The following is a 13,455-nucleotide window of genomic DNA, read 5'->3' as shown; positions in this document are numbered from 1 at the left end:
TTATCTTCTTTAATGCAATTAACAGGAAGAGGGATGATGAAATGTTCTTCCATCAGCCGATGACTCTAAAACACTACTTACTTATGGATAAATGTTTATTGTATAAAATAAGAGGTGTTCAGCTCATCACTACACGATGATTAAAAACTGGACCCGTCTCCAAATCCTTCAAAGCTCTCTCTAACCCAACCCCCATCATTCCTGTCAAAAGGAAGGAGTCGCTTGACATCTTCCACACGTCTTACGGAAAGGTTCCTCCCAGGTGGCCCTCTTCTGCAGAGGCTGGACAAGGTAAAGAGACCTCCCTCTTCCCCTCTTTAGGGGAATTTGATGATTAGTCAAACCACTTAGGAGCAGCAAACAGGCTAATGGCCTGAAAGGCAGTGGTAGATTTGAATAGCACAAGAGTGGTCTGGACTATTGGCTTAGCTAGTGTCCCACTTCATAAAGCACCAATGGCTTGTTCTTCAACCTGTGTCTCGTTTGTCTTTCCTGCCGCACCTGGGGTTCATGATATATTCCCACCACAATGGCTCTAGCACCAAGAGAAGTAGTAAGAAAGGGCTGTTCCTTTCATTCATGAATTATGTCCTAGCAGAGAGCCATGGAGGGTGTGTTTGTTGCATGGCTCCACCCTGGGGGTGGGATAGCACCGAGCTCCTCTTTTTTCCCATGCGGCCCGTTTACATCAACACGTTAAATTAAAGAGACATTTAAAAAACACTGACTTCACACATGATGAGGGACCCCCGCCATCCCCTTGTGGGAACACCCGACAAACTCTCTCCCTCCTCAGACTCTAGAAGAGTCATCCATAACACGTGGAACTCAGGAATGCTCTAGAACACAGTGCATTTCTTGCCAGGCTTCTTCACAGGTGGGGGACAGAGCACAGCACGGATGGCTTCATCAAAGACAGTCTTGAGGCCTCTCTGGGTAAGGGCAGAGCATTCTAGGTACTTCACTGAACCTGGAGGGAGAGGGCATAAATGAATTAGGAACCATGCTTCTTTCTTTCTGAAGACTTCATCAGATTAGGGAGCTTTATTATTTACTTTTTAAAAAGTATGACAAGGAGAACAAAATGGGTCTCTTCTATTCTATTCTCTCTACACCATGGGTGTTAAACTTGCGGTGTCACGTTACCATCACGTGATATATTGTGGTGTTTTTCCCATTCGTGGAGCTGGGGTGGGCGTGGCCTGTGTGTGACACATCCGGCCTGTGGGCCGCCAGTTTCACACCCCTGCTCTAGACCCTAGTGGTCCACCTGTGCTGGGGCTGATCTGGCAGTTTCCTGGAAATATCTCTTCCAGAATAGGAAATGGTTTGTGGTTTATTCCCTAAAAACTGCAAGGTCACCTCTAGAATTGCTCAATCAGTGTGGCCTGAAATGAAAAAGATGAATTTGGAATTTCTCAGGTTGTCCTATCTCTGGAAACAGACTTTCCTCTACATTACTTCATGATTCCAATGTTTCTTATTTTCCTCACCCCCCTTTTCTCCTTCCATACCACTTACTGGAAGATGGTTGAAGCTTGAAAGCTTGCACCAGTTTACATAATAAATCTCTTGTCCTCTCCCCTCCCTTCCCCTCCGCCCTTTCCTTTGGATCAATATAACCACTATTCAGGAAAGATGCTATTTAATCTAACAGAAAGGAAAATTGAGGATAACCATCTTTCCCTGTTTGAGGAAAGAGTGATAAGAGATTCTTCATGGTTTAAGTTGGATCAACTGAACTGTAATTGTGTTCTCTAATGCAACAGAATGGGAACCCAACTGCCATTTTTCAGCCAACCAGCCATCAATGTTTAACAGGAAGGGAGCTCCGTAAGCTGCAAAAAATGGGCTGCATGGCTCACTCCTGCTCTAGTTTCTGTTTCTAAGACTCACCAATCTCCCTGGCCATGGCCAGACCTTGGGGATAGGTAATGGGAGCTAATTTCTTATCGCGTAGCCGCTCGATGGTGTCCTTGTCATCTCTCAGATCCAGTTTGGTGCCCACCAAAATGATTGGTGTGTTAGGACAATGATGTCGAACTTCTGGGTACCACTATAAGTAAGACAGAACCGTCAATTCATTTGATAACCAATGTAAGAAATGGATGGAGCGGTAGAGAATTGTTTCAGGATCAAATATAATCATTTCTTGCATTTTAGCTGACCAAAACCTGGTCAACCTTAGAAAGAGGGGGAAGATGGATTGTGTTCTATATCATATACCTTTGGGTTACACATCTATTCGAAGTATTCTTTGTTGCCATCAACTAAGAGTAAAATATCATTTATTAATCAATAGCAAGAATGTAACAGTCCCACCTTAGGAAAATGATTTTCAATGTGAAAGAAAGTTACCTTGGCTCGGACATTTTCAAAAGATGCAGGGCTCACCAGTGAGAAGCAGATGAGAAAAACATCCTATAAGGATATAAGCAACAGTGTTCATATAAAACAGTCAAGGTGCAAATGTTTTCTTTCATGCCAAGTCAAATCTTGGTTTCCCACCCACCCAACATCAGTCCATAAAAACTGAAATCCCCTGTTTTATAAAACTGATATGTCAGGTGATGTTGACATTTCATTGGCTGGAACTGATATTACTCAGGTCTGGTTCTTATGAAATATGGAATGGGTTTATTGTAGAGTTTGCACAATAGGTCCTATTGGGAAAGGGAGGAACTCAGTTAAACTCCACTTCAGCACTTAACCGAATAACAGAGTTGGAAGGGACCTTGGAGGCCTTCTAGTCCAAAACCCTGCTCAGATAGGAAACCCTAACCATTTCAAACAAATAGTTGTCTAATCTCTTCTTAAAAGCTTCCAGTGTTGGAGCATCTGCAACTTCTGAAGGCAAGTCGTTCCACTGATGAATTGTTTTGTCAGGAAATTTCTCCTTAGTTCTAGGTTGGTTTCCACCCATTGCTTCTTGTACTGCCTTCAGGTGCTTTGGAGAATAGCTTGACTCCCTTTTCCTTGTGGCAGCCCCTTACTTACCGTCTGGGGATAGGAAAGTGGTCGCAACCGGTCATAGTCTTCTTGTCCTGCTGTGTCCCAAAGGCCCAGATTTACGGGCTTTCCATCTACCATGACATTGGCAGAATAGTTATCAAAGCTAGGGGAAAAGGTCTTGTTAGCAGTGGTTTAGTTAGATGAATACAGTCTCAAGATAACTCAAATTCTCTTTTCTCAACTAGTAAAAGTCACTAAATTCTACTTTAATAAAAACATATTTTATTACTTTTGCTTATTAAACTCCCAGCACAACATCTATGTACAAACAACAAGCAGTTAAGATTGAGGTCTAGTTAAAAGTATGGGTTTCACTTCTGTATTATGTAAGCCGCTTACACGGTGGTGCTTTCTGAATCCCTTTTCTACCTTTGTACTTTTTGTTTTTTATATTAAACTAGCTTAAAAAATAATCTCTTCAGAGACGATAATTTACCATTAACAGCAGTCCCACTGTGGAACAAATAGAAAACCAGAACCATTGAGCAGAAAACTTAATGTTGGACTGAAGAGGAACTCTGATAAATTTTACAAACTACTTGGCAACAGGATTAGATTGTACTGCGTAATACACTGATACATTAAATTCTCTGTGAAACGACAACTTTCAAATGACTGCAGAAAAAGTGCCTTAAGAGTGACAATGGAATCAAATTTAGTTAATCTGTATATTACACACCAAAGGTTATACAATAACTTATATGTGGAGATGCATAGGCTTTGAAAAGATCATTTTCAAAGCTAAAGCAAGAAAATAAACTGGATCTTGTAAATGTTTAATTTTGTAAAACTGTTTGAGAACAATCCTGGGAATTACTTTTGCCAGCATGAGTTATGTCAGACCATAGTATTTCCACACTGTACATGATCATACACAAAATAATGTACAATCCTCAAATATCTCATCTTCTGCAGTGATTACCCAAGGCACTTTATGTATAAAGGTAAAGATTCCCCTTGCACATATGTGCTAGTTGTTCCTGACTCTAGGGGGCAGTGTTCATCTCCATTTCAAAGCCAAAGAACCAGTGCTGTCCGAAGATGTCTCCATGGTCATGTGGCCGGCATGACTAAATGTCGAAGGTGCATGGAATGCTGTTACCTTCCCACCAAAGGTGGTTCCTATTTTTCTACTTGTATTTTTAATGTGCTTTCGAACTGATAGGTTGGCAGAAGCTGGGACAAGTAATGGGAGCTCACTCCATTACATGCTACTAGGGATTCAAATCGCCAAACTTTCTGATCAACAAGCTCAGCATCTTAGCCACTGAACCACCACGTCACATACATATACTATGGAATAGTGGCTAATCTTGACTTCTTGGTAGATGTACATGCTTAGTTAAGTTCTACACATAACTTTTAATGCATGATTGAACGTACTATTATCTGTATAGAACTTGGTCACGCTTGAAGGGCTCCTTGGTGTATCAAATTCTTCTAATACCAGCATCTCAAAACCCTAATATGGGAACAGTTCAAATCACTATGCTTTTGCATTTATCATATCTCCTGGAACCTAAGCTTTCTTCCACTCGTACTCACACAGTGGGGATGTATTCTCCAGGGAAGGCATTTGTTGTGTAACTGATCAACAGACAGGTCTTTCCCACAGCCCTGAAAAAATGAAAGGAGAAAGCACTCCTTTAAGCACAATAAATACAGTAAGATAATAAATCCCAGAGTTTGGAGGAGAAACAGATACCCTCTATAGCCCTAAACGTCAGGTTACTAACCCAGGTTTCTTTGCATTCCATACATGGAAAGCACATCTAAATATCATCATTATCACATTGTCATCAGATGAACTGAATGTGGCATACTTTACTACTGATTCCTTTCCAAAACTCTGACAGCTAAAGATATTGCTATAATATATATGTTCCAAATAATGCAATTTTTGGTAATGGATGAAAAGGTATATTTTGCAAAGATTCTTTCCAACATACTCATAATTTAAATTATTAATTATTGTTATTTAAATTACCAATCTAATTAATTACCACAATCAGATTAAAAAATAGAGGAATAAAATGTAACACATTCAAATTCTGAATAATTAACCCAATAACACCTTAATGTTGACATTATTTCACCTTACACTGCAGACCAGCTAGTAACATTATCTTCTGCAAGCTCAAGAACTCTTCTTACTTTGTCTTGGAAAAGCCAATAATTAAACTGGTAGAAATCCATACTTTTGGCCCAAAGATAATGTCAGCCACATGCTGCAAATACGAGTGCTTTTTGGCAGGAAAACAGTGCTGGAACACCCTACTTAGGATAAGAATGTCTCTGTAATAGCTATTCAGAAGGTGGCAAACGTATTACTCCCTGCTATTTATCTTTCAACACTCCCCCTTCCCCTAGCAATTAATGCTGCTTCTACAGACTGTCTTGAGATCAGCACTAGCATTTTTAGCAAACCAAAATATAAGGAATAATACTTAATTTTGCTCTCACTTCTGATTTTGAACCAGGGATATGTTTTTGAGATTAAGGATCTGAATTATAATTCAGAGGACTTTCTCTTGTGTGGCCAATTATAGTGTGTGTCTGAGTATTCAAAATAATATTCATACATTCTCATATATTACATACCAGTGCAAGGCAGTGGTTAGGGCAGTAGTTAGACAGTGGGCTAACCCTAATTCAAGCCCACCATGCCCAGTCACAAATGCTCCCTTAGTGATTTTGGCCCAGGTAGTCTCTCTCGGCCCAGTTTTTCCTACAGGGTAATTATAGTGATGGAAAATGGGAGGAGGGAGCTCTGTGTATACTCCTAAACTTCTGAATGAAACAACTTAGATAATTTCATATCAGAGTGGTGTGCCTGAACTACAGTGCAATGAGAACAGGTGCCTGTCATAAATTAGATGGGTAGATAGATAAGATGTTGAACTCAGATGAAAATTGAGCAACAGTTCACAGCTTTATCACCTACTGCAGTGATGGCGAACCTTTTCGGCACCGAGTGCCCAAACTGGAATGTGTGTGCGCATGCGCTGGAGCGTCGGAAACCCGAAGACCAGCTAACTGGCACACGTATTCCTGTTTTTTGGCCCATTTTCAGGCTGTTTTTTTGGCCCCAAAAAATGCCCTGAAAACTGGCCTGAAAAATGCCCAGAAAAAAACAACCCAGAAAATGCCCCCCAAATGCCACGTAAAACAGCCTGTTTCTTTGTCATTTTTGGGCACTCTGGCACCCACAAAGACCAGCTGGCCAGTGTGCATGTGTGTGCCAGAAACCAGAAGAGCAGCTGGTGATAGCATGTGTGCCCACAGTGAGAGCTCTGGATGCCACCTCTGGCACGCATGCCATAGGTTCGCCATCACGGACCTACTGCATCCTAACAGCAAAAATCAAAGCTGTAAGTTCTTTCCTTCCCCAAAATAAGCCCATGGTATAGAATTCCACCACACAGAGACAAAGCAGTCAAGCTTACCTGTGACTGCTTGGCTTTCATTTAATGTATCCTATGAGGTCATAACCAATGACTTATCAAATAAACCATAACTAAGCATCATCCAACCACCAACAGCATAATCCAACAACAAACCATGATTAAGCAGATCATTGCTTAGCATGATGCATGAATCATGGCAGTGACTCCTCTAAGCTTAATCAGCAAGGATCGAAAGCTCAAAACTCAGCAGCACATGGCAATTCCCCCTCCCTCCAAACACATGTTGCAAAGTTATGCTGTACAGCCAGTCCAAAATCTGTTCACATTATTCTGGAACCACAGGTGGAAACTTCCACAAGTCCCTCCCCTGCCCTAGCAGGAAAGCACAATACTAAATTAAGATATGATTTGCTGCCTTTCACTATGCCGCAAAATAGCTGCTTCATTCTGTCTAGTAGAAGGATGGTCTCTGGATACAGGAATCCACGAGGCTTCAAGTCCAGCGTTCCAGTAGCTCTACTGACCAACCTGCTGTATTTTGTTGATATCGCAGAGGGGCACTTCACAAAATGATCCCCAACCCTCCCTAAAAAAAAAAAGCTTTTAATGCTTCAAGATGCCCCTGCCAATCTCTGTTATGTAGTAGTCTACTTTAAAGCTCTATTCTCTACTAATTACCCATATCAGCCTCGTAAATCCTTTTCACCCATCCTTCCCCTTGTGGTCCATTTGATTCTCCCACCCACAGAACGTAAGAGCCAGAACTTGGAATCACTGGGGTGGGCACTGGATGGAGTTCTGCCAGTCCTGGTCCTAGTTATTTTCAATTGACTTTTCTTTCTCTCCCCCCCCCCCTCAGTCTGGAAGCAAGGTGGACAGGATGCACCATGAATCATCATTCCACTTCAAAGAGGCACCTACACTTTTCGGTACAATGGCAGAGGCCTTTGGGGACAAGGGTTCAAGTGCTCCTTGGCCAGAGAACAGAGTGAAGGACCAGGATCAAGCAGCTGCTGCTTGAGAAAGCAGTCTTATCAAACCACAGGCTAAGGGGGAACCAGCGAAACAGATTTTGTGTGTGGGGGGGGGGGAACCTCCCTTGAGATTGCAGCAGAGTGGGGGAGGGGGTGGCGGCAAGAGCTGAGCAATAGAAGAATGGAGAACAAGCCGTCCGTCGCGAGCAAGGCAAAGACTTCAGCAAGGGCTGGCTTTTGCCACAATAGGTGGAGATGGATGGGCGTGTGTCCCCAGTGCTTCCAGCTCCACCTCGCCTCCCCGCTTGCTCCCGACCCGAAGGGAAGGATGAGTGCGACCTTCCTCCCCCACCCCACACCGCCCCCTCCTCCTCGGGGAAAAGAGGCGGCAGCCTCCCCGCTCCCTCGCCCAGCCCCACCCTTTAGCTACTCGCCCAGCGGGCACGCCAAGCACATGGGCTGCCACTTGGGCCGAGCGCCCAAGCCTTGACCCCCACCCCACCCCCACCCCGCCCTCCCCGTCCCCGCCGGCGCTCACCCGTCTCCCACCACCACACACTTGATGGCCTGCATCTGCCCGGGGAGTGCGGTGGGCTGGGAGGGACGAAGGCGGCGGCGAGCTCAGCGCTTTTCCTGCCTTGGCGATGGATGCCGCCCCGCAGTGAGCGAGCGAGCGAGACCCGTAGCCGGGCGGGGCCGGGAAAGGAGGAGGAGGAGGGACAGAGACAGAGCGGGAGTCCGGGAGCCCCTCCCTGCGACCCCTCGCTCTCCAGAGCAGCCGCGCGAAAGGAGGCGGGCGCGGAGAGCAGCACTCCCCCCCCCGCCCCCCCATCCCGGCGTCTCTCTCTCTCTCTGCTTCTTAAGCAGCCTCAGCTTGGGACCCCCCCCCCAATACTCTGGTATCTTAGCAACTGGCGCGCGTGCTGGCCCCTCGCCGGGGCCGAGCGCTGTGAAGGGGTTGGCGGCCCTTTGTAATGGGGAGGGGGTGGAGGATTGGAAGCCGCTGGCTGCTCGCTGCCTTGGGTCGGGGGCCAGCCCCTTTTTCCCGGGGGGAGCCGGCTTTCTGACCCTTACTGACAGCGGGCTTGCAAGAATGGCATTATTTATATATATATATATATATATATATATATATATATATATATATATATATATATATATATATATATATATATATATATATATATATATATATATATATATATATTATATATTATATTATTTATATATTTATATATATATTGCATAATATTGCGTGCATTAAGCGCACCAGCGTGCCTAACGTCCCTGTCCTACTGTCCCCATTTATTTGTCCCCATTCCCTGTGTTCTTATTCATGCTTGTTCTTATTCCCGTTGTACGGGAGTGACTAAACAAATTAAATAAATAAATAAATAAATAAATAAATAAATAAATAAATAAATAAATAAATAAATAATAAATTCAACAGAGCAGCTTTTTTCAAGCCAGTCCTTGAGTTCTTTCACTTAATGCATTTGGGCGCTTCGAATTAGTCCTTCGGGCGACGCCTGGATTACGATTTTGATTAATTTTAAAATTCATTTTAATTCATCCATACAGAGTGGCTTTTCTACCTGTCGTAAAACGAGGCAGTGGAACTTGGGCCAGAATTTGGGCAGAGCCCTGACCTGTGTGGCAGGCAGTAGCAACCCAGTCTGAGGTTGTCACCGGCCCGTTTGGTTCGGGGCCTCGCAGTTATGGAGGCGACCTCTTTGTATTGGTATTGCAACCCTCCTCTCCCTCCCTCTGGGTTCCCAGAACACCGCTACTCTCTGGTGGTTTGCTTATTGATATCTCTGTTTCTTTAGGCACTGCCCATTTCTGAAGACACTGGGCAATTTTTTTTAAAGCAAAGAAACTTCCAAAATAATAAACTCACCCATAAATTAAACCAAAGAGAATATGAATAATACAAAAAGGGGGAGGGGTAAAGCCACATTTTGGTAGAAGAATTTGCTGGGGGAGGGGGGAATCCAAAAGGTTGGTCGGTGCTGTATATAATTGAAGCCCAACCTATTGTAGGAAGTTATCACCCAGCCCTGTCCCAGAAAAAATGAAATATCCTAGGAAATATTGAAAAGGCAGAATATTTCTCTGGATGTGAAAAGGAAGACACATGTTTTAAAAGACAGAGTAGCTGCCTGCAGCTTCCTGCCCATCCCCCTTTGTCAATGAGCCATTAAAAGCCTGAGCTAGTCCACTTTATATAATAAAGAGTTCTCCCCTTCAGAGTGATAGGATTAAGGCATGATAATATTGGCCCTTTACCCAACTTGCCACATGGCATCTGAGAACTCAACCAAACCTGGATTCAAAACGCAGCCTAGAGAGTTGCCCCTGAATGAGCCCATGGGAGTTTGACAACCAATCAGAATACAAGCTCAAGGTCAAAGGCCAGAGAGGGTATAAAACCAGGGACTCAGCTTCTCTCCCTTCCCTTCTCTTTTCTCCACCAACATTGAAGCATTTGATCACCTTTTCTGATCAGGGCTCAAGCCATGTGGTCCTGTCCACCAATAAACCATCTTTCCAAGCAGCCTCCATATCTCCAGTGTCTTTTTCCCCACTTGGAGCCGAACCCAGAAGGACATTTCTTCCAACACTATAAAAAGGGAGGCAAGCTTCAATCTCATTGCTTTGCTGGACTTTTTGACTTTTTTGATTACTCTAATAATTGATCATTCTTTTTTTGCCTACAAGTTACCTGGAGACCTCAAATCTTCATGTTTTCTGTTCTTTATTCTACCTACAGGAGTCGTCACTGTACGTACTTCTCAGTTCACCAAGTTGAACAGTTTCTGGCAATTGGTCTGTAGCTTTTGGCTGTGTGAGGATGGTCCACTAGTGAGGTTTGACTTCTGATGGTATCTAACAGTGATCCGAAGCCTTCTGGGATCTGCCAATAAATAGACAGTTAAAAGCTCCATTTGGAGAAACATTCAAAATAAAAGAATCTTAGATGAGCAGTTGGCAAACAAAGCTATCCATAATGTTATGTGCCCTGGAAGCCACCTCTTTTTTTCGCCCACATTACTCAGCACAAAGCATTGCCAACATAGATTCCCATTGATTTTGGTTACTTCACTGCAAGACACAGATAGTCCAAAACAGAATTGCCAAACCTGGAATATGAACTTTTCAGTTCTCCTAATTAGATGTCTAAAACTTCAGACTAATCTATTATTGCTTATGTTCATCTTCTGCCCCTTCAAATAAAATCTCTGCCAGTCATATAAGAACTAGAGAGGGGAAACCTAGAGCAGAAGTCGAATTGTCTGGCTTCACATTTGAAACTGCTTTTGCTCTAAGCAGAGTATAACTGGGGTTGTGGACTGGTTTTTTGACATTCATAGCTTCAAAACTGCCTATCAAAGTCATGATTTGGTGATTAAAAACTACATTCAATCCTGTGGCTCCTTTCAGCAAGCAATTCTTTCCCATTTCGGACCTCATGGCATTCCGTCCCCTGCCAGCGTGTCAGTTCCATATACTGGTAGGATTCACACACTTCAAAATGGTTTAAAATTACAAAGCCCAGTGGCTGGATTTATCCAGCACGCAAAATAAAACAATGCATTGTATTTTAGCACAATATGAATATATCAATACAATACAATACAATAGCAGAGTTGGAAGGACCTTGGAGGTCTTCTAGTCCAACCCCCTGCCTAGACAGGAAACCCTATACCGTTCCAGACAAATGGTTATCTAACATCTTCTTAAAGACTTCCAGTGTTGGGGCATTCACAACTTCTGGAGGCAAGCTGTTCCACTGATTAATTGTTCTGTCAGGAAATTTCTCCTCAGGTCTAAGTTGCTTCTCTCCTTGATTAGTTTCCACCCATTGCTTCTTGTTCTACCCTCAGGTGCCTTGGAGAATAGCTTGACTCCCTCTTCTTTGTGGCAACCCCTGAGATATTGGAACACTGCTATCATGTCTCCCCTAGTCCTTCTTTTCATTAAACTAGACATACCCAGTTCCTAAAGCCGTTCTTCATATGTCCCCTAATCATCTTTGTTGCTCTTCTCTGCACTCTTTCTAGAGTCTCCACATCTTTTCTACATTGTGGCGACCAAAACTGAATGCAGTATTCCAAGTGTGGCCTTACCAAGGCATTATAAAGCGGTATTAACACTTTGCGTGATTTTGATTCTATCCCTCTGTTTATGCAGCCTAGAACTGTGTTGGCTTTTTTGGCAGCTGCTGCACACTGCTGGCTCATATTTAAATGGTTGTCCACTAGGACGCCAAGATCCCTCTCAGTTACTACTATTGAGCAAGGTACCACCTATACTGTACCTGTGCATTTCGTTTTTCTTGCCTAAATGTAGAACCTTACTCTTTTCACAATGAAATTCAATGGTGAAAAGAGTAAGGTTCTACATTTAGGCAAGAAAAACGAAATACACAGGTACAGTATAGGTGGTACCTTGCTCAATAGTAGAATAGAAAGTATCAGCAGGATACTTTCAACCAGCTTTAGCAACTGAACATGAGAAGTTAAAGTAGACAAGAAAAGGTACAAAGGAAACTGAGTAATTGCTAGCCAACAACTAGTATTAAGTTTAACACTCATTGTTGACTAGCAATTACTCATTTTACTTTTGTTTTACATTTTTATATGCTTGCTTTTAAAACTTTATCCTATTGTACAATCACTGTTCTACATAAATATATTTGGTTGGTGGTAATGGTGGGGAAATGAAAGAACTTTTGTTTTAATTAAAAATCCAAGTATCTAAACCAGGGTCACAGCTACTCCAAACATTAATGTCTAAAATTAAATCTGTCCCTCACACATTTTGAGTTTCTCTTCCAACTCTTGTCTATATGTGGGGTAGGGAAGTTCATCAGGACCAGTAGCATCAGAAATGCAACAGCTGGAGTGACTTGATTTGGCAGCTGTTCCTGCCACCTGCCTTTATATTTGGTGGCCAAAAAGAGTATTACAGATTAACCCCATATTTCATGAACAGTTTCACAATTCAGTAAATATACCATATGAATATATTATTATCGGGGAGACTTTAATGAGATGTTAAGACCTAAAAAAAAATCCAACCCTTCAGTAATCAAAATTACAATTCAAGATCTACATGGAACAGTTAAATTTGATTATTTTTTAGATACTGCTATGTCTCAAATATGGAAGTGGTGGCTGAGTGGCTCAGCATTTCAGCGGTTTGAATCCCTAGCACCGCGTAACAGAGTGAGCTCCTGTTACTTGTCCCAGCTTCTGCCAACCTAGCAGTTTGAAAGCACGTAAAAATGCAAGTAGAAAAATAGGGACCAACTTTGGTGGGAAGGTAACAGCGTTCCGTGCGCCTTTGGCATTTAGTCATGCCGGTCACATGACCACGGAGATGTCCTCAGACAGCGCTGGCTCTTTGGCTTTGAAATGGAGATGAGCACTGCCCCCTAGAGTCGGGGACGACTAGCACATATGTGCGAGGGGAACATTTACCTTTACCCAATAGTTTATATGTGGGGAAATTATTACATATACCAATTCAACTCAAATTTATAAATAACAATTTATAAATGAATCCCCTGGAATAAACTATGGATGGTTACAATTATATATGGCTATACAAATATGTTTCTTTTCTGTTTTTTTCTTATAAATTTGTATATTTTTATTATTTTATTCAACTAGTAAAAAGCAAAAATGAACTTATTTTCAAAATACTCCCAACTAAGTTGAGATAACACTACAAATTGTAGTTTAAATGAATAAACAAAGTAAATCGTGATGGTAATTTATGATTAAGGTTGCTCTTCCTTAAGCACAATTTCTTGGTCAGATTTAATGTATACTCTAGTTTCTCTTCAGATCATACAAATCCAGATGTCATACTAGGCTTAACATTCCCGGTGCGTAGATTTACAATTTTGATGCATTGTGTGAATGAAGTATGCGTGGTGCAAATTTTCTAATTCTTGCAACAATCTATAAACTTATTGACAATGTATAATTCCTTTTTTTCTTAAAAACTTCCACTGTTGCTTACTTGTGTAGATAACATTCATACAGACTATA

General features: G+C 42.3%; 1 protein-coding gene across 1 annotated transcript; it reads right to left on the bottom strand.

Moving 5' to 3' along the window:
* Positions 1 to 97: 97 nt before the first annotated feature.
* On the bottom strand, positions 98 to 8,083 carry RAC3 (Rac family small GTPase 3). The gene is made up of 6 exons (XM_032210856.1): positions 7,932 to 8,083; positions 4,558 to 4,629; positions 2,998 to 3,115; positions 2,359 to 2,421; positions 1,897 to 2,056; positions 98 to 970 (listed from the first exon to the last, which is right to left on the bottom strand). Exons 1-6 carry the CDS (start codon positions 7,964 to 7,966, stop codon positions 840 to 842), a joined length of 579 nt encoding a protein of 192 aa, XP_032066747.1. The 5' UTR covers positions 7,967 to 8,083; the 3' UTR covers positions 98 to 839.
* Positions 8,084 to 13,455: the final 5,372 nt, after the last annotated feature.

This window comes from Thamnophis elegans, chromosome 2, assembly GCF_009769535.1.
Source record: "Thamnophis elegans isolate rThaEle1 chromosome 2, rThaEle1.pri, whole genome shotgun sequence".
Taxonomy (NCBI): Eukaryota; Metazoa; Chordata; class Lepidosauria; order Squamata; family Colubridae; genus Thamnophis; species Thamnophis elegans.
Note: the sequence above shows the minus strand (reverse complement) of the source record. Positions and strands in the feature narration are given on the sequence as shown.